Below are 25,529 nucleotides of genomic sequence, written 5' to 3'. Positions count from 1 at the left end.
TAATAGCTGTGCAGATTCCAAAAGAAACAGAAGACCATGTCCCTACCTCCTGCAATTCACCAGGCCTGTGGAGGAAAAAAATCCTGTCACTCGGGGAGCAATGGAAAGTCTAAGAAAGTTTAGAGTACATTACTAAACTCTATTAGAAAATAATGGGTGATGGGCTCATGGGCAGTAGTGCCATTATTATGCTCCAAAACATATATATTACATGTATTCTTTCACATATTCAAATAATGCATAATTAAAATTTTAATTTTAAAAAAATTAAAATGTTGGAAGAGTTCACACTAAACTGTGAAAAGTAGTTATCTCATAGTAGATTGGACAGGGGGTATTACAGAGAAATTTTTCATTTTCTCTATTATACATTTATGAATCATTTTAAGATTTTTGTAATGAAAATGTTGTGTTTCTCTTTCCTTAAGTTTAAAAGAAAAGGCACTGATTTAGTATGCTGGAAAAAAATTCTTCACAACACCATGCAAAGTGACTACCAAGAATTCAAGCTCAGTGAGGAAACTAACACATTCTGTGAAAATAAACTGCAGGAAGTTCTTAACCCAGTAACAAATGTGTGAAAGTCATTCTAGGAGGGTGAATGAGGACAGACGAAATATTCCTATTGTATTCAAGGCCAGGATTTCAGGGAAACAGACTTTTGCCCTGGAAAGCAACCCAGAAAATAAGCCATCTATTTCCCTATGGTTTCAATAAATTCTTAAAACATAGTAAGAATACAAAAGGGTCACTGATCAGGAAGTATTCAAACCTCAAATATAGTAAGCCATGAAAATTTTATTGTAGTAAATGGTACGCAAGACCAATTCAAAGGATGGAAAGAATAATCAAAAGATATCTCTGATGTATATATGTATGTTTAGACAAGGGTAAAACCTCTCAAATGACTCATAAGAAACTGCTAATGACGACTGTGAGGAGAGGGTCCAAACGGCTGGGTATGGGAATGGGAGGGACACCTTTTTCTGTATTCCTTTTAACATTAAAGTTTTGGGTACCAGTATACATATTATCTATTCAATAAATGAATTAATTTTAAAATAAAAAGGCAGGGACTTCCCTGGTTGCCCAGTGGTTAAGAATCCGCTTGACAATGCAGGGGACAGGGTTTGATCCCTGGTCCAGGAAGATCCCACATGCCACGGAGCAACTAAGCCCATGTGCCACAACTACTGAGTCCGTGCACCTAGAGCCCGCGCTCTGCAACAAGAGAAGCCACCGTGGCATGTACATATATACACTACCAAATGTAAAACAGATAGCTAGTGGGAAGCAGCTGCATAGCACAGGGATAACAGCTCGGTGACTTGTGACCACCTAGAGGGGTGGGATAGGGAGGAAGACGTAAGAGAGAAGGGATATGGGGATATATGTGTATGTATAGCTGATTCACTTTGTTATAAAGCAGAAACTAACACACCATTGTGAAGCAATTATACTCCAATAAAGATGTTTAAAAAAATTTAAAAATTAAATAAAAAGAGAAGCCACCGCAATGAGAAGCCTGCGCACCTCAAAGAAAAGTAGTCCCTGCATGCCACAACTAGAGAAAGCCCGTGCGCAGCAACGACGACCCAACACAGACAAAAAATATGTTATAATTAATTAATTAAAAAATAAAAAGGCAGTAGCCAATGTGTTTCTGAACAGCAAAATATTGGGTTGGCCAAAAATTCCTTTGGTTTATAAGTAAAAATAAAAGATAAATTTTTCATTTTCACCAAGAACTTTATTATACAACATATTCACCCTTTTATCCCACTACCTTCTCCCATTTTTCAGGCAACCTTATAATTCCATCTTACCAAAACTTTTTATCTTTTTGAGCAAAGAACTGTTCTAGGTGCCTTTTACAATCTTCCAGGGAATTGAAATTTTTTCCATTAAGAGAATTTTGTAAAGACTGAAGTAAATGGAAATCCAAAGGTGCAATGTCTGGTGAATACGGTGGATGAATCAGAAATTCCCAGCCAAGCTGTAACAGTTTTTGCCTGGTCATCATAGAACCATGTGGTCTTGCGTCATCCTGATGGAAGATTATGTGTTTTCTGTTGACTAGTTCTGGACATTTTTTGTCGAGTGCTGCTTTCAGTTGGTCTAATTGGGAGCAGTACCTGCTGAAATTAATTGTTTGGTTTTCCGGAAGGAGCTCATAATAGAAGACTCCCTTCCAATCCCACCATATATACAACATCACCTTCTTTGGATGAAGACCAGCCTTTGGTGTGGTTGGTGGTGGTTCATTTCTCTTGCCCTACAATCTCTTCTGTTCCATATTATTCTACAGTATCCACTTTTCATCACCCATCACAATTTGTTTTAAAAACGGAAAGTTTTCATTACATTTAAGTAGAGTTTGCATGCGGAAATACGGTCAGGAAGGTTTTTTTCGCTTAACTTACGTAGAACCCAAATATCCAAGCAATTAACATAACCAAGCCTGTGCAAATGATTTTCAACGCTTCATTTGGATATTTTGAGTGTGTCCACTATCTCCCGCGTGGTATAACACTGATTGTTGTCAATCAATGTCTCCATTTGATCGCTATCAACTTCAACTGGTCTACCTGACTATGGAGCATTGTCCAGAGAGAAATCTTAAGCATGAAACTTCGCAAACCACTTTTCGCAGGTTTGATCAGTCACAGAACCTTCTCCATACACTGCACAAATCTTTTTTTTTTTTTTTTTTTTTGCATTTCAGTTGTGTTTTTACCTTTCTTGAATAAAGTATAACATGCCGAAAATGTTTTCTTCCATCTTCAATATTAAAACAGCTACACAGGGGCTTCCCTGGTGGCGCAGTGGTTGAGAGTCCGCCTGCCGATGCAGGGGACACGGGTTCGTGCCCCGGTCCGGGAAGATCCCACATGCCGCGGAACGGCTAGGCCCGTGAGCCATGGCCTCTGAGCCTGTGCGTCTGGAGCCTGTGCTCCGCAACGGGAGAGGCCACAACAGTGAGAGGCCCGCGCACCGCAAAAAAAAAAAAAAAAAAAAAAAAAAAAAAAGGCTACACAAAAAATCACCAATTTTGATGGTTTTTTTTTAATGCACGCTGATATGACAACCGTCATGATACGATCTAATAAAATTGTTTTGAAAGAAATTAAAGACAACTAAGCACTACTAGAGCCATCTTATGGAAAAAAACCAAATGAACTTTTTGGCTAACCCAATAGGTCCCATGAGATTTTTGCCATCAAGGGGTTGTACGGTGGAAAGAACATGGACCTTAGAGTCAAACGGAAGTTTTAACCCCAGTTCACCCACTTCCTAGAAATAAGTGATGCAGAAAAAGATAACTGGTTGGGAGATCTGAAAAAAATCTCTCCATGCTGCTCTTCCCAATACTATGTAAAGTGGCTACCAAGAATTCATAACTAACAAGGAAACCAATATATTCTGCAACTTTGAACCACAGCTGACTTGAGAAAGCAGAATTTTAACCTAGAGGGCAATAAACAGAACCCTCAAAATCCATGATATATATTGAAATTCACATTATGACAAAAACGACTGTGAAAGTTATAGAGTTAAAACATTTCTTTTATGAGGTAACACTGAAATGGATAGAGCTAAAGGTCAGCTAGTATAGGGACTAAACAGCCCATTTATAAAGCCTTGAACTTATGAATAGCATAAGTATTATATTATGGTTTTGAGGAGTGGATAAATTTGTATTTAAATGCAGGGTGGCAGTGGCCCAGAGGAAACTGAGGTACAGGATTGAGTTTAATAATTTCTCTGGTCTCCCAGGACTATCTTGGGCACCTATACCCCAATTTCAGTGCAGGGCATGGTTTAGAAAGCTAATAGAAATCCTAACAACTCAATATCAGAAAAACAACTTGATTTAAAAATGGGCAGACATTTTTCCAAAGAAGACAGACAGATGGCCAACTGGCACATAAAAAAATGCTCAACATCACTAATCATCAGGAAAATGCAAATCAAAACCACATTGAGATACCATCTCACACCTGTCATAATGGCTATTATCAAAAAGATAAGAAACAAGTGTTGGTGAGAATGTGGAGAAAAGAGAACCATCATGCACTGTTGGTGGGAATGTAAATTGGTGCAGTCACCATGGAAAACAGTTCCTAAAAAAATCTAAAAAGAGAACTACCAATGTTCCCCAAAAATCTAAAAATAGAACTACCAAATATCTAACAACTCCACTTCTGGGTATTTATCCAAAGAAAACAAAAACACTAATTCACCATGTTTTTGGCAGCATTATTTACAATTGCCAAAATATGGAAGCAACCTAAGTGTCCACTGACAAATGGTTAAAGAAGATGTGGGGGGTATGTGTGTGTATACACATATATATGGTGTGTATGTATTTATACACATACATGCACACAATGGAACATTACTCAGCCATTAAAAAGAATGAAATCTAGCCATTTGCATTAATGCAGGTGGACCTGGAGGGCATGATGCTAAGTGAAGTAAGTCAGACAAAGAAGAACAAATACCATATGATTTCACTTATAAGTGGAATCTAAAAGACAAAACAAATGAACAAGCAAAACAAAAACAGACGCATAGATACAGACAACAATCTGGTTGTTGCCAGAGGGGAAGAGGGTAGGGAGATAGATGAAATAGGTGAAGGGGATTAAGAGGTACAAAATTCCAGCTATAAGATACGTAAGTCACAGGGATATAATACACAGCATAGGGAATATAGTCAATAATATTATAACAACTTTGTATGGTGACAGATGGTAACTAGACTTATTGTGGTCATTTCATAATGTATAAAAATACCGAATCACTGTGTTATACACCTGAAACTAATATAATATTATACATTAATTATAATTCAATAAATAAAATTAAAATTTTAATAATTAAAAAAAGAAGTTCTAGCAGACCATGCTAATATCTTTTTAAAAATTTATTTTTATTGGAGTATAGTTGCTTTATAATGTTGTTTTAGTTTCTACTGTACAGCAAAGTGATCAGCTATAGGTATACATATATCCCCCCTCTTTTTGGGGTTTCCTTCCCATTTAGGTCATCACAGAGCATTGAGTAGAGTTCCCTCAGCTATACGGTAGGTTCTCATTAGTTATTTATTTTATACATAGTATCAGTAGTGTATATATGTCGATCCCAATCTCCCAATTCATCCTACCCACCCCCCTTGGTACCCCTATATTTGTTTATCCATACATTTGTTCTGTGTCTCTATTTCTGCTTTGCAAATAAGATCATCTATACCAGTGGTCCCCAACCTTTTTGGCACCAGGGACCAGTTTCGTGGAAGACAATTTTTCCACAGACCGGTGGGGGGGATGATGGTTTGGGGATGATTCAAGCACATTACATTTATTGTGCACTTTATTTCTATTATTATTACACTGTAATATATAATGAAGTAATTATACAACTCACCATAATGCAGAATCAGTGGGAGTCCTGAGCTTGTTTTCACTTGCCACTCACTAATAGGGTTTTGATATGAGTCTGCAAGCAATTGATTTATTATGGTCTCTGTGCAGTCAAACCTCTCTGCTAATGATAATCTGTATTTGCAGCCACTCTCCAGCACTAGCATCACTGCCTCAGCTCCACTTCAGATCATCAGGCATTAGATTCTCATAAGGAGCGGGCAACCTAGATCCCTCACATGTGCAGTTCACAGCAGGGTTTGAGCTCCTATGAGAATCTAATGCCGCCACTGATCTAACAGGAGGCGGAGCTCAGGCAGCAATGCAAGCGATGGGGAGTGGCTGTAAATACAGATGAAGCTTGGCTTGCTCGCTCGCTGCTCACCTCCTGCTGTGCAGCCCAGTTCCTAACCTGTCCGTGGCCCGGGGGTTGGGGACCCCTGGTCTATACCATTTATGCTAATGTCTTGAAGGGGCCTGCCATGGAACAGCAACATGACACTGCAAAAGGATATAGAGGATAGGCTGGGTTCTGTCCCTTCAAAAGTTATGGTAAGGGATTCTTTATCCCTTCAAGAAAGATTTACCTACTACATGCTCTTGAAAGCTAATACTAGTTGTGACTGTGAGGTCACTAAGTTCTCTAACAGATGGATCTCTTGATAGGCAGGGGCTGTCAGCATGGTGACTACTGTCATCTGGAAAATAAGTAATACAGAAAACAAATTGCTAAAGAACAGACCACAGGATCTGGTACCAGCCAAGCTTCCTTTTTATCTGGAGCTGTGCAAGATAGTTAGGCCTGATGGTCAGAAGTGTCAGGTCCTCTCAAGTTGGTAAAGTTGGTAAAGTGCTAGAGTGACAGTCCCATAGTTTGCTGTACATGATCATGCCTTGACACAGTGAGTATCTGTCAATTGGGTCCACTCCTTCCAGCATGGACCCACCAGAAAGAGGTGGACAAAATTTCATGTTCTGGGCTTCCCTGGTGGTGCAGTGGTTAAGAATCCGCCTGCCAATGCAGGGGACACGGGTTCGAGCCCTGGTCTGGGAAGATCCCACATGCCGTGGAGCAACTAAGCCCATGCGCCACAACTACTGAGCCTGCACTCTACAGCCTGTGTTCTAGAGCCTGTGCTCTGCAACAAGAGAAACCACGACAATGAGAAGCCTGCACATCACAACAAAGAGTAGCCCCTGCTTGCCTCAACTAGATAAAGCTCATGCGCAGCAATGAAGACCCAACACAGCCAAAAATAAAAACAAATAAATTAATTTTTAAAAAATTTCATGTTCTGCTAGAGTTCACCATCACCTGACTAGGAAAACAAGTCCTGTTCCTTATCTAGAGGCAACTAGAATACCCCACAAGCGTAAATCTAGTCTTGTTTGAGGTAGGTAGAGAAATGGAACTAATAGCAGCATTGGCTGTACCTGCCCAGAGTTTTGTATTTGGTTGATTCTAGCAGGGGAATTACACCAGCATCTGTAGAGCAGGCAGTAATCTAATCTTTCAGGTGAGGAACATTTGGTATACATATAGAATGGCCTATTTCTCTGCCTCCCCAAACAGGTAGAATATTAAAAATAAGACAAGTCATAGCACGGCAGTGGACAGTTTTAGATGCAGACCAAGAATAATATGACATAAGAGGAATATTTGAGTGTAGCGCAGACTGGGGATACAGCATGTCAGGCTTGATGGATTGAGAATAGTGGGAAGCACTAACACCTCATGCTTCCTAAGGATCAATAATATCAGCACGATGGATCACCAGGAAATATGACACTAAGAGTTGAAAAGGAAAAAAGGGCAAGACATTTTACAGAAACATGTCTCTTCTGGGCATGTTGGTAAAAGAAATCCTTTTGAAGTTAGTGGTGGTCAAATAAGATATCATAACAAGGTAGGCAAACTGTATTACTGACAATGCTTCTGAATGTTTGGTCACTGTTATTCATGCATGTGACTAACATCCAACTGTTCTGAACTGATGCATTCTTTAAGAAAAATTTTAAACAATATGTTGAGTTATGCCCTATTTTACTAATTTAAAATACTGATTCATACTCAGCAAATTTTGGTTTATGATCTGACACAGCACTATTAATAGGCAATATTGTAACAAAAGCAGTGAAGCAAACCTTTCATAGACAATTGGAGAAATCTCTTTGAAACATCAATGATGGGCTATATCTCAATCAAAATTTCAAGCTTGCTTAAAGGTCATATTACAAATGAAAAAACAGGCCCCAAAACTTATTTCAGCCATAGTAATTTATTAGGAGAGACCTTAGGGATATCATTAACAGAAGAGACACAACTTTAAGAACTACTTAGAACTCTCAATGAAGGAATCACTAGTACTGTTGAACTAAAAACTGTGTCAACCTCAACAACCAACCATCATTCAATTAAATCTCAAGTCCAAACTAAAAAAGTAAATCTATAATGACCTGCCTCTATATTGTCAGGCCTGGGATCATTTTTTTAATAAATATTTATTAGTTTTTTAATTATCATAAAATAAATGCATTTGGAGAAAATTTAGAAAGTACAAAAAAGTATAAAGAAAAAAAATATTTATCCACAATCCTACCACCAAGAGTCACTACTAAAAATATTTCCTAGGTTTTGTTCTTATGCTTATGAGTATATAATTTATTTTTTAGATAATTGGGATCCTACTACTTAATCAGTTTAGGTTACTCATTTTTAAAAACTTATTCACATAATTGTTTTCTGTATCTTAAAAAATTACTTAAAAACATATTATTCCATTATATGGAAATGCCACAATAACCCATTCCTCCATTAATTTTGCAATTTTTCTCCATTATAATTAAAACCTATTCATAAATGTCCCTTTGCATCTCAAGTTATTTTCCCTGAATAGTTCCTAGAAGTTAAATTACTGAGTTAGAAAGGTTGTACTAATTTACACACTCTGGCAGAATATGTGAGTACTCATCTCATCAAGTCCTTGCCAGATGCTGATTCACTTTTGATTCATTTCTCGATTGCAGCCAGTGATACTGTCACTGATAATACAGTGGGTGGGCAAAGCAGACATGTATAAAAATTGAATATAGCGGAAAGCTGTAGAACTTAGTAGTCATAAGACTATTTGGTGTGGCAACACAGTGTGCTGCTGCATTCCTTGACAAGACATAGGTATAAATATCCTTACTGAAGATTGAAGTTTGAATACCTTGATTTCTAAATACCGTCCACCACTAAAAGGAGCCAGGGTTCATTGGAGAAATGCCTTATTCTAGAACTGAGGCAGAGAAAGGACAAGATGAGCCTGGAACATCTTATACCAGGAAAGGAAGGAAATGGTCAAAAAAATGACGGGGTCACATCAAAAGAACACAGAACCTATTTTAAAGGGACTCCCATAGGCCAAATTTGGGACAATTTGAGCATCAAAGAGAATGACAGAACTGGATTATAAAACATTGAGTTAAAAAAAGAATTCATGAGTCCATAGTGATAGTCATAAAAAGAGAGGATAGGAGAGGAGGGAAAGCTCTTTACAGAAGATTGACAGCTGTAAAGCAACTATACTCCAATACAAATTAATTAAAAAATGGTTGAGCGTTTTTGAACCCAGGAAAAAAAAAAAGACTGACTGCTACTCGATCTAAAGGCATGATAGAAAACCATCATTTTGTGACCAGCAATGTATTGAATAATAATAAATTTAGGCCATAATCATAATAGACTCTAAAATTAATGGATGAAAGGCTATGAGAAAATAGGTTATACACACACAGTCTCAAAGTATTAACCACCTAGCCCCAACAGTTTACTTATTAATTACAAAGCGGAAAAAATACCTTAACAGTGGAGAGATCTGGATAACATCATCTGAACTAATAATTAACATAAGCATCACAAATAAAGGGTCAAACTGACATCAGCTCTGCAGTAACCAGAACTAATTATGAAGAAACAATCAGACAAATCCAAATTTTAGGAAATTTTGAAAGGCAATCTAACTGGATCCTTGTCAGCTGTCCAGCAGAATGTTTATGTTGATGTGGGAATAAACAACCTTTCGGGAGAGCAATTGTTGGTGAAGAGAGGTTACACAGTCCCTTCTCCTGTTTCTCCTCTCTGATTCCAAGTGAGGAGAAGTTCCAAGATTCACAAAGACTGGGGTTGCTTGCAAGAATGGGAGCCAGACAGGTTGGAGGTCTACTTGGGTGGAAGAATTGCTAATCTGAACCCTGTACCTACCTAAGTAGACAAAAAGAGGACTGGATAGATGAAGCAGAGCTGGGAGATAGAGACTAGAATGAAATTGCCTTTGTTTCTCAGAGCAAGAATAAGTGAGTTCCTCAGGAGTCAAATAAATTTTGTGGAATGTGGTTGGGCCTAAGCTGTCTTGATATTCCCCCCATTCAAAAATCCTCTATGGGCTTTCCTGGTGGTGCAGTCGTTAAGAATCCGCCTGCCAATGCAGGGGACACGGGTTCAAGCCCTGGTCCAGGAAGATCCCACGTGCCACGGAGCAACTAAGCCCCTGCGCCACAATTACTGAGCCTGCGCTCTAGAGCCCATGAGCCACAACTACTGAGCCAGCATGCTGCAACTACTGAAGCCCGTGCGCCTACAGCCCGTCCTCTGAAAAAAAAAAAAAAAGCTTCTATGTGATAGGATACCAGCAGCAGCAAGCTAAGTACATCTATTGGTGGAAGAAGTCAATAGTGGATGAAAGAGGCTGAACCAGAGCAATCTCTCACATCCAGGAACTGGACCCTGAAGAGTACTCTGAGGTAACTTCTGGAGAGTCACAAATGTACCTCAATGAGAGAACAAGCATTCACATACCCAAGAGAGGACAGGAAGAATCAAGCAGTATCAACCAGACAGGCAGCAACAACCAAAAAGAGAGGCTCAAGACCTCTCCTAGGAGGACTGATGTTACTGTTCTTAGAAAACAGAAACATCTTCAGAATCTCAATGTATGTCTTACCTATCCATGAAGACTGCTCCAAACACTGACTTAGTGTGAGAATAAGACATTGCAGTGAAGTGATTGCTCATGGCATAGGTATGTCTTTGTGTAATGGCATTCACTGAAATATCCCAGATGGCCTCTAGTCCTTGGTCTTTAGTACACAGAAAACACTCGAGACCTCTCTTAATCCTGCCCAAGTGGCTTCATTAGAACCAGAGTCTCACTTGCTACTTCTAGAGAGCCCAGGACTCATTCTGCAGCATGTGTGACTTGTTAGAGCATGGGAATCTCAATAGGGACCCATTGGCCTAGAGTATAGCATCCAGCCATTCCCTCTTTGGAGTCCTACTGTTCACTAGTACCACCCAGAAAGTAGATATAAGGTCCCAATGTGTCTACTCTGGTCAACTTTCTCTCCTCTCACTCAAGTCAAGGAAGGCTTCTCTTACTCAGGAATAGGGAGATTATGGTGAATCTCTGCCTCCTCCCATAGCAGTTATTCAAAACATTTTGAACATTCCCCTCAGGTTCTAGGCTTTCAGTTACTAAAGCCCCGAAGACCATTTCTTCAGCTCTTGCCTTCCATATCTTTCCCTGAAGTAATGGGAACAAGAACTAGCAATAACACAGGGGATAAAAAAAACATGTGGACATAATGTAATATCACCCTATGACATATCTATATATATTACAGTTACCAAAGGAGACTAAAATATCCTAAGATAAAAGTGAATGCAGGTTTCCCTGGTGGCACAGTGGTTGAGAGTCCGCCTGCCAATGCAGGGGATATGGGTTTGTGTCCCGGTCTGGGAAGATCCCACATGCCGCGGAGCGGCTGGGCCCGTGAGCCATGGCCGCTGAGCCTGTACGTCCGGAGCCCGTGCTCCGCAAAGGGAGAGGTCACAACAGTGAGAGGCCCACGTAATGAAAAAAAAAAAAAAAAAAAAAAGTGAATGCGAAGTGTTTTTACTGAATGTTAAATTCACCATCGGAAAGATTTGGCCCCAAAGAAAACATTGGGAAGAAGCATATAGTTCACCCCAATACTTTTAAAGAATTTTATCATTTTTAAGATGTAATTGGGGCCAAAGAAACTTTCATATCAAAGATAAGAGTAAGGGTTTCTTTAGAGCAGTAGCCCAGTGATTTCTGAAAACATTCTGAAGACATGTCACAACTGAATGCAGAGAACTGACCCTAGCAGAGAAGATAGTAGAGGGACCACCCACATGAAGAAATCTTAGGACTAGGAAGTTATAGGGTCCCATGATAGTACAGCTAAGAGTCCTAGAGATCATTTAGACCAACTCTTCCATTTTACACATCAAGAAATTGAAATAGACAATGGAAAGACTTCCAAAGTCTCTCAGAGAGACAGCAGCAAACCCACATCTAGAACAAGGATTCAACTACTCCATTACTCTTGTTAATAACCTTTAACTATTAAAAGTAGTACATTGTTAAATATTTAGAAAATGTAAGAAATGCAAAAAAAGTCATAACCCCACATATCAGAGACAAATTTGGTTAGTATTTTAGTGCTTCTCTTTCTAGGTATTCTCCCCCTAGTTGTACAGATATATTTACAATAAGTATATTAGTCTGCTCGGACTGCCATAACAAAATACCATAGACTAGGTGGCTTAAACAACAGAAATTAATGTTCTCAGTCTCTGGAGGCCAAAAAGCCAAAGATCAAGGTTCTAGCAGAGTTCAGTGAGAACTCTCTTCCTAGCTTGCAAATGGCTACCTCCTTGCTGTATCCTCACATGGCAGAGAGAGCACTGTGGTCTCTTCTTTTTAAGAGGGCACCAGCCTTATCAGATTAGGGCTCAACCCTTACGACTTCATTTAACCTACAACTCCTCTTCACGGGCTCTATCTCCAAATACAATCACACTGTGAGTTAGGGTTTCAACATATGAATTTTAGGGGGACACAATTCAGCCCTAGCATTCTGCCTCTGGCCCCCCAAAATTCATGTCCTTATAACATGAAAAATACATTCATTCTATTCCATCAGCCCCAGAAGTCTTAACTCATTCCAGCATCAACTCTAAAGTCCAAAAATTCATTTAAATACCAACTAAATTATATATGAGTAAGAATCCAGTTATGATTCATCCTGAGGCAAAATTCCTCTCCAGCTGTGAACCTGTGAAACCAAACATGTGCTTCCAAAATACAATGGTGGGACAGAAAGATAATCCCACTCCACAAGGGAGAAATAGGAAAGAAGTGACAGATCCCAAACAAGTCCAAAACTTAGCAAGGCAAATTCCATTAGATCTTAAGGCTAGAGAATAATTCTCTTCAGTTCAATGACACACCTTCCACTGGGGTAGCATAGTCACTCACTCAGCTCTACAGAGTGGTCCTGGCCCCATAGCTCTCTGTGGTGGCCACCCTCTGAAACAAAAGGAAACATCTCTGTCCCTTGGGCCTGTGCTAAGACTGGCAGACCTGATATTCTCCAAATCACCTTCCGGGTCACTCTTGCCTTTCCTCAAGAATAGCACACGTTTACAGTCAAATAATTCTATGATCTAGTCTTGTAGAATCCAAGAAATCCAACAGCCTTCCTTCATTCCATCCCTCTTTCTCTGTCCCCTTTAGTTGAAACTGGCAATGTCTCTGCTGGTATAATTCCATCTCTATTCCTGGCTTCTGCTGATGGCTGGTTTAGTCCATGAGTCACACCCATGATCTCTTTAGTGTTTTCTTCAGAACAAGATTTCTCATTTTTCACAATACATAGGCTAAAGATAGGCTAAGAATTTCCAAATCTCCAAGTTCTGGTTCCTTTTTACTTAACAATTCCATCTTCAATTCAACCCTCTCCTCTTGCATTTTATTACAAGCAGTAAGGAAGACCCAAGCCATACCTTCATTGCTTAGCTTAGAAATCTCCTCTGCTAAACACCCAATTTGATCACTTATAAACTCTACCTTTCACAAAACACTCGAACAATTCAGCCAAGTTCACTGCCACTTTATAACAAGGATCACCTTTCCTACAGTTTCCAATAAACCATTCCTCATTTCCATCTGACACTTCCCCAGAACAGTCTTTAACATCCATATTTCTGCCAAGAGTCCCTTCATAGCAACCTTGGCTCTTTCTAGCATGCACCTTAGAATCCTTCCAGCCTTTTTGCCCATTACCCAAACTTCCAAAGCCACTGTCACATTTTTAGGTATTTGTTACAGCAGCACCCCACCTCTCAGCACCAAAATCTGTACTAGTCTGCTCAGCTGCCATAACAAAATACCACAGACTAGGTGGTTTAAACAGAAATTTGTATCCCACAAGTTTAAAGGCTAGGAAGTCCAAGATCACGGTGCCGGCTGATTTGCTTCCTGATGAAAGTTCTCTTTCTGGCTTCCAGGTGGCCACCTTCTTGCTATGTCCTCACATGGAAAGTTCTGTTGTTTCTCCTTTTCTTAAAAGGGTATCAGTCCTATCAGATTAAAGCCTCATTCTTATGATCTCATTTAACCTTTACCATCTCCTCACAGGCCCTATCTCCAAATACTGGAGGCTAGAGCTTCAACATATGAATTTTAGGGGTATGCAAAAACTCTTAAGTTACATAGGTACATATGTATATACATATACACATACACATATACAGAGGGTAAGAGTTATGTATACTTTTTAACTTAGTTTCATGAAAATTTCCCCAATACATTATTCAAAGCATATTCAAATCTTATGACTATTATGATTTACTGTTGTTTAACTATTAAGTCATATTCAAATTTTGCTATTTAAATAATTTTTTAAAATTATTTTTTAAAATATTTAAATAATTTAAATATTTTAAATAACGAACATCTTTCTATACAAATCCTTGTCTGTTTCTTGATTATTTAGGACAAATTTCCAAAAATTCAACTGTTGAATCAAAGGTCATGAATTTTTAAAGGCTCTTGGTATGTATTGCCAAATGGCTTCCCAGAAACCCATACTAGTGTACACTGCCATCTGCAGTAGACATTATAATTAGAATAAAATATTTTTCTGATTGTAAAAAAAAAGTGTCATAAATGACTAAAAAGCAAGTTTTTTTTTAATTAAAGGAATTAAGGATTCAGGACAACCAAATAATAATGTGTGATTCTTGATTAGATCATATGCTGGTGGGGGAGGATGGCTATAAAAATACTTGCAGGACAATTGGGGAATTCTGAATATGAACTGCATATTAGATATTATTGTAGCAATGTTAAATTTCTTGATTCTGATAATGGTATTTTAGTTATATAGACTGTTCTATCTCTTAGGAGACACATGCTGATGTGACATAAAGTCTGAAGCTTATATTCAAATGATTCAGAAAATACACATGTGTATTTTTTACATATGTATATAGGGGGACAGAAATGGGAAAGAGTGGTAGGGAGGAAGAGAAGCAAATGTGGCAAGATGTTAATTATTGAATCTAGTAAAGGGTAAATGCCACTTTCCTTTTTAAACTTACAGTTTAAAATTTTTCAAAAAAAAACATTAGAGAGTGTCTCCCCACAACTACAGCACCTGCCAGCAGCTGGTGTGGGACTCTGACCCCCAAGGAGACGGGAGGAACTCCAGAGTGAGCTGGTAGGACGTAGGGGGACCAAGGGGAGAGGATAAGTGGAGGCCAGACAAGATCGGTGCCCCTGAGGCCAGGGAGATCAGGAGAGGTAGGTGGGAGGGAGTCTGGCCCATTCAGGCCACAGAGCCTGCTGAGTTCCCAAGCTGCTTCACCACAAGCCTCGTCCAGGCCGTGTGGGTCCTGGAGGCACAGGAAGGCGGCCAAGGGGAGAATAGGAGAGGTAGGCGGAAGGGGCCATCCCGGAGGAGCGGAAGAGGAGAGGAGGGCGACTGCCCCGCCCACTCAGGCCCAGGGAGCCTACTGAGCTCCCAGGGCGATCCCCTGCCCTCCAAGCCACCTCCAGGCTGTGTGGGTCTTTCTGGGCATAGGAGGGAGGCCGGGGAGATCAGGAGAGGCAAGCGGGAGGGGGCCCTCCCAGACCCCAGACTAGAGTGGAGAGAGAGGAGGGTGTTTGCTCCTCTCACTCAAGCCCAGGAGGCCTGCTGGGCTCCCAGGTGAGGTCCCCTGCCCTCTGAGAGCAGGGGTGGAGGGCACACCTGGGCCCCTACTGTTCCTTGAGCCTAAGCCCCACCCCACACAGCCCCCAGGGTCTTTTCCAACCCTGTGAGTCCTGAGCATTGGTCCCACCCACCACCCAAACCTCGCCCTTGCTTAGGCCCTGCCCTCCACAGCCAAGGCCTTCCCCCACAACCCTTTTTTTTTTCTTTCTCTTTTCCCTCCTCTTTTTTACTTGTGGTACTGATGTACCTTCCAGTTGTTGATTCATCTATATTTTTATTTTTACATTCTTTCTAACATATCTGTTAGTTTCCTAGTCTAATTTTATTTTTTTTACTTTGTTATTGTTCTCTCTCTTTTTTTTTTTTTGGCCAGCTCAGGGTCAGGGAGAAGTTCCTGCGGTGGGAGCTCCAAGTCCAAACCACTGGACTAATAGAGAACCTCAGACACCAGGGAATATTCATCAGAGTGAGGTCTCACAGAGTTCCTCATCTCAGCACCAAGACCCAGCTCTACCCAACAGCCTACAAACTCCAGTGTTGGAAGCCTCAGGTCAAACAACCAGTAAAACAGAAATACAATCCAGCTCATAAAAAAAAAAAAAGAGACAGCAAAAAAATGTCACGGATGAAGAAGCAAGGTAAAAACGTACAAGACCAAATAAATGAAGAGGAAATAGGCAATCTACCTGAAAAAGAATTCAGAGTTATGATAGTAAAGATGATCCAGAATCTTGGAAAAACAATGGAAGCACGGACTGAGAAAATACAAGAAATGTTTAACAAAGATCTAGAAGAACTAAAGAACAAACAGAGATGAACAACACAATAGCTGAAATGAAAAATACCCTAGAAGGAATCAATAACAGAATAACGGAGGCAGAAGAACAAATAAGTGAGCTGGAAGACAAAATGGTGGAAATTACTGCCAAGGAGCAGAATAAAGAAAAAAGAATGAAAAGAATTGAAGACAATCTCAGAGACCTCTGGGACAACACTAAATGCACCAACATTCGAATTATATGGGGTCCCAGAAGAAGAAGAGAAAAAGAAACTGTCTGAGAAAATATTTGAAGAGATTATAGTGGAAAACTTCCCTAACATGCGAAAGGAAATAGTCACCCAAGTCCAGGAAGCACAGAGAGTCCCATATAGGATAAACCCTAGGAAAAATACACTAAGACACATATTAATCAAACTAACAAAAATTAAATTCAAAGAAAAAATATTAAAAGCAGCAAGGGAAAAACAAAAAATAACATACAAAGGAATCCCCACAAGGTTATCAGCTGATTTTTCAGTGGAAATTCTGCAGGCCAGAAGGGAGTGACAAGATATATTTAAAGTGATGAAAGAGAAAAACCTACAACCAAGATTACTCTACCCAGCAAGGATCTCATTCAGATGGAGAAGTCAAAAGCTTTTCACACAAACAAAAGCTAAGAGAATTCAGCACCACCAAACCAGCTTTACAACAAATGCTAAAGAAACTTCCCTACGTGGGAAACACAAGAGAAGAAAAAGACCTACAAAAACAAACCCAAAACAATTAAGAAAATGATAATAGGAACATACATATCAATAATAACCTTGAATGTAAATGGATTAAATGCCCCAACCAAAAGACACAGACTGGCTGAATGGATACAAAAACAAGACCCATATATATGCTGTCTACAAGAGACCCACTTCAGACCTAGGGAAACATACAGACTGAAAGTGACAGGATGGAAAAAGACACTCTATGCAAATGGAAATCAAAAAATGCTGGAATAGCAATTCTCGTATCAGATAAAATAGACTTTAAAATAAAGACATAAGGAGGGACACTACATAATGATTAAAGGACCAATCCAAGAAGAAGATATAACAATTATAAATGTTTACACACCCAACATAGGAGCACCTCAATATATAAGGCAAATGCTAACAACCACGAAAGAAGAAATCAACAGTAACACAATAACACTAGGGGACTTTAACACCCCACTTACACCAATGGACAGATCATCCAAACAGAAAATAAATAAGGAAGAACAGGCTTTAAATGACACAACAGACCAGACAGATCTAACTGATATCTATAGAACATTCCACCCAAAAGTGTCAGAATACACTTTCTTCTCAAATGTACATGGAACATTCTCCAGGATAGATCACATCTTGGGTCACAAATCAAGCCTTGGAAAATTTAAGAAAACTGAAATCATATCAAGCATCTTTTCTGACCACAACGCTATGAGACTGGAAATCAATTACAGGAAAAAAATTGCAAAAAACACAAATACATGGAGGCTAAACAGTGCACTACTAAATAACCAAGAGATCACTGAAGAAATTTTAAAAATACATAGAAACAAATGACAATGAAAACACAATGACTCAAAACCTATGAGACCAAGAAAAAGCAGTTCTAAGAGCGAAGTTTATAGCAATTCAATCTCATCTCAAGAAACAAGAAAAATCTCAAATAAACAATCTAAACCTACACTTAGAACAACTAGAGAAAGAAGAACAAAGAAAACCCAAAGTCAGTAGAAGGAAATAAATCATAAAGATCAGAGCAGAAATAAATGAAATAGAAATGAAGACAACAATAGCAAAGATCAATAAAACTAAAAGCTGGTTCTTTGAGAAGATAAACAAAATTGATAAACCATTAGCCAGACTCATCAAGAAAAAGAGGGAGAGGACTCAAATCAATAAAATTAGAAATGAAAGAGGAGAAATCACAACTGACACTGTAGAAATACAAAGGATTATAAAAGACTATTACAAACAACTGTATGCCAATAAAATGGACAACCATGAAGAAATGGACAAATTCTTGGAAAGGTACAATTTTCCAAGACTGAACCAGGAAGAATTAGAAAATATAAACAGACCTATCACAAGTAATGAAATTGAAACTATAATTAAAAATCTTCCAACAAACAAAAGTCCAGGACCAGATGGCTTCACAGGTGAATTCTATCAAACATTTAGAGAATAGCGAACACTGATACTTCTCAAACTCTTCCAAAAAATTGCAGAGGGAGAAACACTCCCAACTTCTTTCTATGAAGCCACCATCACCCTGATACCAAAACCAGAAAAAAGGTATCACAAAAAAAGAAAATTATAGACCAATATCACTGATGAACATAGATGCAAAAATCCTGAACAAAATACTAGCAAAAAGACTCCAACAGCACATTAAAAGGATCATACACCATGATCAAGTGGGATTTATCCCAGAGATGCAAGGATTCTTCAATATATGCAAATCAATCAATGTGCTAAACCACATTAACAAATTAAGGAATAAAAACCATATGATCATCTCAATAGTTGCAGAAAAAGCTTTTGACAAAATTCAATAACTATTTATGATAAAAACTCTCCAGAAAATGGGCATAGAGGGAACCTACCTCAACATAATAAAGGCCAAATATGACAAACCCACAGCAGGCATCATATTCAATGGTGAAAAGCTGAAAGCATTTCCACTAGGATCAGGAACAAGACAAGGATGTCCACTCTCACCACTCGTATTCAACTTAGTTTTGGAAGTCCTAGTCACAGCAATCAGAGAAGAAAAAGAAATAAAAGGAATACAAACTGGAAAAGAAGAAGTAAAACTGTCACTATTTGCCGATGACATGATACTATACATAGAAAATCCTAAAGATGCCACCAGAAAACTACTAGAACTAATCAGTGGATTTGGTAAGGTTGCAGGATACAAAATTAATGCACAGAAATCTCTGGCATTCCTATACACCAACAACGAAAAATCAGAAAGAGAAATTAAGGAAACACTCCCATTTACCACTGCAACAAAAAGAATAAAATACCTAGGATTAAACCTGCCTAAGGAGGCAAAAGACTTGTACTCAGAAAATTATAAAACACTCATGAAAGAGATCAAAGATGATATAAACAGATGGAGAAATATACCATGTCTTTGATTGGAAGAATCAATATTGTGAAAATGACTCTACTACCCAAAGCAATCTACAGATTCAATGCAATCCCTATCAAACTACCAACGGCATTCTTCACAGAATTAGAACAAAAAATCTTACAGTTCGTATGGAAACATAAAAGACCCCGAATAGTCAAAGCAATGTTGAGAAAGAAAAACGGAGTTGGAGGAATCAGGCTTCCTGACTTCAAACTATACCACAAAGCTACAGTAATCAAGACAGTATGGTACTGGCACAAAAACAGAAATACAGATCAATGGAACAGGATAGAAAGCCCAGAGATAAACCCACACACATAATGGGCACCTAATTTACAACAAAGGAGGTAAGAATATACAATGGAGGAAAGACAGCCTCTTCAAAAACTGGTGCTGGGAAAACTGGACAGCTACATGTAAAAGAATGAAATTAGAACACTACCTAACACCATACACAAAAATAGACTCAAAATGGATTAAAGACTTAAATGTAAGACCGGACAGTATAAAACTTTTAGAGGAAAACATAGGAAAAACACTCTTTGACATAAACCACAGCAAGATCATTTTTGAAAAATGGTTCTGATGAACCTAGGGGCAGGACAGGAATAAAGATGCAGCCATAGAGAACGGACTTGAGGACACGGTGGGGAAGGAGAAGCTGGGATGAAGTGAGAGAGTAGCATTGACATATATACACTACCAAATGTAAAATAGATAACTAGTGGAAAGCAGCTGCATTGCACAGGGAGATCAGCTCGGTGCTTTGTGACCACCTAGAGGGGTGGGATAGGGAGGGTGGGAGGGAGGCTCAAAAGGGAGGGGATATGGGGACTTGTGTGTGCATATGGCTGATTCACTTTGTTGTGCCACAGAAGCTAACACAGTATTGTGAAGCAATTATAGTCCAATAAAGATCTATTTTTAAAATGGTAAAAAAATACATATATATATTAGGGAGTAGTCAAAAGACAGGAACAGTCTATGCATAAAAAAACAAATTAGTTGGTAAACATAAAAAATGTAAAACAATTAATAAAGTTGCTGATTATTATAGCCTCTTATTTCCTCCTGTCCTCTAGACATTTGCTCTTTAATCACTTGAACTGCATTTCATCAAATGGACCCAGGAAGGAATGGCAAGAGAAATCTCAATTGTTCTATTTCACTTCTCATTAGTAGTCCTGGAAAAAGATTTAAAAGATTAAAAACTCAAAATTAGCTCATTACAATGAGTTTTGGAAATGACCTATAGACTTTAATTCACAACTTGGTCTTCAATTCAGATTCTTGTGGTCTCCTATGACCCTAAATATTTGATAAATCCTAGTTCCTAAATGGCAAAAACAAAAGTAATAAGTCATATGAAAAATAGGTTTTCTTTAAATAAAGAAAAAGTGTTGACCTCTGCCAGTGGTCTTATTTTTATCAGGAAAGTAAGTAGCCAATAGAATGGAAGGCAACCAATGGATTTATAAACCATGAATGGAGGTTTTCCTTTTCAGAAACAATATGAAGGAAGTAGTATAACATAGTGGTTCAATGCATAGGCTATACAGTCAGATTGTCTATATCTGAATATTTACTTCACCACTTACTACCTATGTGATCTGTGGCAAATAACTCAATCTCAGTTTCCTCATCTTAAAAATGAGGAAAACAGTAAAATCTATGTCTTAGGGTTGTTGTGAAGATTAAATAAGTTAGTATATTTTAGCTCTTACAGAAGCATCTGGCATACCATAAAACCTCAAAATACATTAGCTGCTGTGGTTCTTATTATTACTAGTATTACTACAATAACTACTAGCACTATCACCACCACTATCAACCTGCAGTTGCTAAGAGTTTGGCACTGATTCAGAAACATTATAGCAAAACAAAAGAAACACAACATATGCACACCCACCCCCACAGGTTGAAAAAGTGAAAGAGAACTGATTTCAAGTCAGTCCTTCGGTATCTCTTCAAGCTGTTCTGAGAGAAGCTGAGAAGATACCAATATACCAACAATGCATGGCTCATTTCAAGAAGGAATTTGTGTGGTCTGGATAAGTTAATCTCAGAAGAAATGACAAGTTCTCTCACTCAGTTAATCGTTTATCAAACTTTACTGAGGCTTACTATACTATGTATCAGGTATTGAGCCAGATACGAGGAATACAAATGGAAGATTCTATTCCTTTAAAAATTTTGCTTTCTTGTCAAAGAAATATACATAGATTATAATATATGATAGGTTATATGATGGATGTATGTACAGGGTACTATGGAAGCAGAGGAAAGATCTAAGCTAGACTGTGGAGAAGGAGGAAACAGCATGAAGATTTCCCAGAGGGGGTAACATTTAAACTGAGCCTTAAAGGATAATAACAGATAAATGGGGACAGAATGGGAGAAATCATTCCTCCAGGGGTAAAAGCAGGCAAATGGAGAAAAAAGAGTACCATTGCCCTACCTACAGCCACACAAAATCAAAAGATCTCTTCTTAAAGCTAAAGGACAGATAGCCATTGGCAGTATGGGCCTGAATAAGGTATATTTCTGGAATATCTCCTGTTTATACATACCACATCTCCAACCTCCCTAACTCAAAATAAGCCACATTTGGAGAACTGGCAGAAAGTTGTGATTAAGAAGAGATTCAAAGACAAGTTTCTCACTTACAACACTGGGCGGCAGCAGTAGGCAGTGGTTTCCTCTGGCTTTCTTCTTGACTAGAATACTAGAGGCAGAAAGGAGAAAAAAAAAAAACCAAACATAGTAAGAGGCCCAAGTAAAGAAGAAGGAGAAAAACAAAACAGAACAAAACAACAACAAAAAAACTATAGCTACCTATAAAAAGGTTTAGCATTTGACTGGAGTCAAATTTCTTATCAAACAGAAACAGATCATCCTGCTGCTGATTTCCCTGTGTGATCCTGACATACAGGCCAGACTATCAGATATGGCATTGGCCCAATGCAACAGGCTAAAGCAGGAAAGCAGGAAGGCTGTTCTGACCAAGGCCCCTGGGCACCATTCCAGCTCTACCAGGCAGCTGTAGAAGGCTTAGCCTTAGAAGCTCAGAGGACTTAGAAAACTCAAATAATATACAGATTTCCCCATTTGGGTGGTGGAACTGAAAACCTCTCTGAGACTTGAGTTTTCTCCATCTTTAAAAAGATGAGGCTTCTTCCCTCACAAGGTCACGTGGGAAGTGAAATTACTTACATAAGCATGTAACACAACATCTGGTATTTACTAGTGTCCCCTTCCCAGTTATACTCTAACCTCCCCAACACAACCCACCACTATCACCACCAAAAAACAGAATGCTGAAGCCATAAAAAGAAAGTTCTATAAAAGGGAGCCAAATTAAGTTCAAGTTTTGAAGATGGACAAGATTTGGAAAGGCAAAACAAAAAGAAAAAGGTATAAACAAATTAACACAGGTACACAGAGTCTGGAAGAAAAAATGGCTTGGTTCAGAGCCCATTGGAGGATTGGAAAAACATAACTTGGTCTAGCAACTTGCAAATATAAGTTGCAAATATGAGTTTTCATCCTGACTCTGCCATTTATTAATAAACTGTAAGATTCTGGGCAAGACAGAGCTTCTCTAACACTGAAGGAGTCATTCATTCAACAGATACTTCTTGAGTGCCTACTATGTGCAAGGCCTTGTTCCAGGTACTGGGGGAATAGAGTTTGTAATCATGGTAAAGAGTTTAGATTTTACTCTAGTCTATTGAGAAGGTATGTAAAGTTTTAAACACCAGAGGGATATGACTTCATTATACTTTAAAAATCACTCTGGCTGCTGTGTGAGAAGAACTGTAGGCAACCAGAGGGGAAATAAGACTAATTATTGCAATTATCCTGATGAAAGATGATGGTGGTTTACACATGAGTGTTAGTGGTGAAGGGCATTTCAAGTGGTTGGATACAAAATACAAAACACTTTTTGTATATAAATATACTTTTATATATAAAGTACTTTACAAGAAACAAACTACAATACAAATATCAGAGGTAGACAGTGCTATTACTACTTCCTTTAGGGGAAGGATCAGAAGTCAAGCACAGTTTAAACAATATAATAGTATTAGTAAAACTGTCAATCATAAAAAAGGTCAAAACTTCTTAAAGGCTAAACAACCCACTCCAAAGTAACAAAGGGACTTGGTTATAATAACTATTATAAATAATGGTGATTTTTATAGGCAGTACACAGGCACAACAGTGACAAAATCATAAAACTTTAAGCATTAAACTAGAAGAATTCAGACTTAATAGATGAGAGTAGATATTTCCAGCAGACATATTTAATGAATCTTTTTCAGGTCCAAAGCAGAAAGTTGAAGACCAGCTAGAGCCTAATTAATAATATTAAGAGAGCTAAGGCAAAAAATCCATAATGCCTATGTACAAGAAAATAAAAGTAGTACAAGTAAGGAAAATTATAGGCCAATCTCATTTATGAATACAGATGCAAAAATCCTAGATTACGAAACCAAATCATATGACATTTATTTATCATAAATAAGTCTTTATATTTCTGTGTGAATATGTATGTATATGTATGAATATTGGCATATAAATTTTCATGTATCATGACTAGAAGGACTTTAAATGAAAGGACAGTTCAATATCTGAAAATCTATTCATGCAATTCACCACACAAACAGACTAAAGGAGAAAAACTATGTGATCAAACAATGCAGAAAAGATCTTGATAAAATCCCTTACTTTTTCATGACAAAATATCTTAGAAAATCAGAAAGAAAATAGAATTTCCTTAATCTGATAAAGGGTACCTATCAAAATCTACAGCAAATATCATACTTCAAGATTTATAAGCATTCCCCTTATAGTCAGGAAAAAGACAAGGCTTCCCCACTTTCACCATTAAAAATTACACAGGATGTTTTACACAATGAATTTTTTAAAATAAGGGGTTATCAAAAACAAGGAAAGTCTGAGAAAATATTACAGCCAAGAGAAGCTTAAGGAGATATTACAACTAAATGTAACCCAGTGTCCTTTATGGGGTAATGGAACCGAAAAAACACATGAAATAAAAACTAAGGAAATTTGAAAAAAAACTGAGGATTTTTATTTAATAAAACAAAATAAATAGATTTTAATTTATTTATTGTAATAAATGTACCATACTAATGTAAAATGTTAATAATAAGGAAAACTAGAGGGAGTGGGCAGGTAAGATGTGATATAGAAGCCCTCTCTACAAACTGCTTAATATTTAAGTCTGTTAATAAAAACATATGTAAAAATTTCACTTAAAAAATAAGATATAAGGATTGAAAAGAGATAAAAACTTATTATTCAAAGATGCGAAAACTAAAAAACCCAAAGGAATCTCTAAACTAGTACAATTAATATGAGTTGGTGAATAAGATCAATACTAAAAAAAAAAAATTGAGCAACATTGCCTTATATAGATAGCAATGACCTATTAGGAAGTGTAATTTTTTAATATACCATTCACAATGATTAGGAATAAACCTAACAAAAGAAGTGTAAAAACTGCACGGAGAAAATAGGGTTTCCTCCTATAAGACTTCTCATCTTTTGATGCTTAACTATATTTATTATGTTTCCTGCTTATTGTCTGTCTCCTCCTATTTGATCCAAGAGGACGATGGTCTTTGTTTTAACTTCTGATGTATACCAAGCACCTATGACAGGGCCTGGTACATAGTGCTCAATAAGTTATCTGGTGAATAAATGACTAAATGAATGTCACCAATAAACAGAAAAATGCAAATTTAAATGATAAAGCTCTAAACTCATTAGATTAGCACAAATTTTAAATCTGGCAATAACAAGTATCAGTAAGGATACAGAGCAGCAGAAAAACTGGAATATAAATTGGTATAATTATTTCAGAGAACAACTTAGCAACATCTAGTAACATTACACAGGGCACATTCCACAACAAAGCAATTCTATTTCCAGGTATATAGCCAGAGAATCTCCCATACATAAGCAGAGAGAAACAGGGTCAGAGATGTTCACTGAAGCATGCATTTATAATAGTGAAAACCTAATTTTCCATGAGTAGGAAGAGTAATAAATAGTGATACATT

General features: G+C 38.0%; 1 protein-coding gene across 6 annotated transcripts in view; it reads right to left on the bottom strand.

Moving 5' to 3' along the window:
• The window catches only part of UNC13B (unc-13 homolog B), a 237,901-nt gene that overhangs the window by 126,636 nt on the left and 85,736 nt on the right, over positions 1 to 25,529 (bottom strand). For 5 of the 6 annotated variants that reach the window (XM_059071640.2, XM_059071641.2, XM_067039625.1 and 2 more), the window contains one exon: positions 22,105 to 22,162. In XM_059071640.2, coding sequence (XP_058927623.1) covers positions 22,105 to 22,162 — 58 coding nt within the window. Of the gene's footprint in view, positions 1 to 22,104; positions 22,163 to 25,529 lie in introns of those variants that run through there. The other variant, XM_067039627.1, reaches the window with a different exon arrangement.

The sequence above is a fragment of the Kogia breviceps genome, chromosome 8 (genome assembly GCF_026419965.1).
Source record: "Kogia breviceps isolate mKogBre1 chromosome 8, mKogBre1 haplotype 1, whole genome shotgun sequence".
Classification (NCBI taxonomy): Eukaryota; Metazoa; Chordata; class Mammalia; order Artiodactyla; family Physeteridae; genus Kogia; species Kogia breviceps.
Note: the sequence above shows the minus strand (reverse complement) of the source record. Positions and strands in the feature narration are given on the sequence as shown.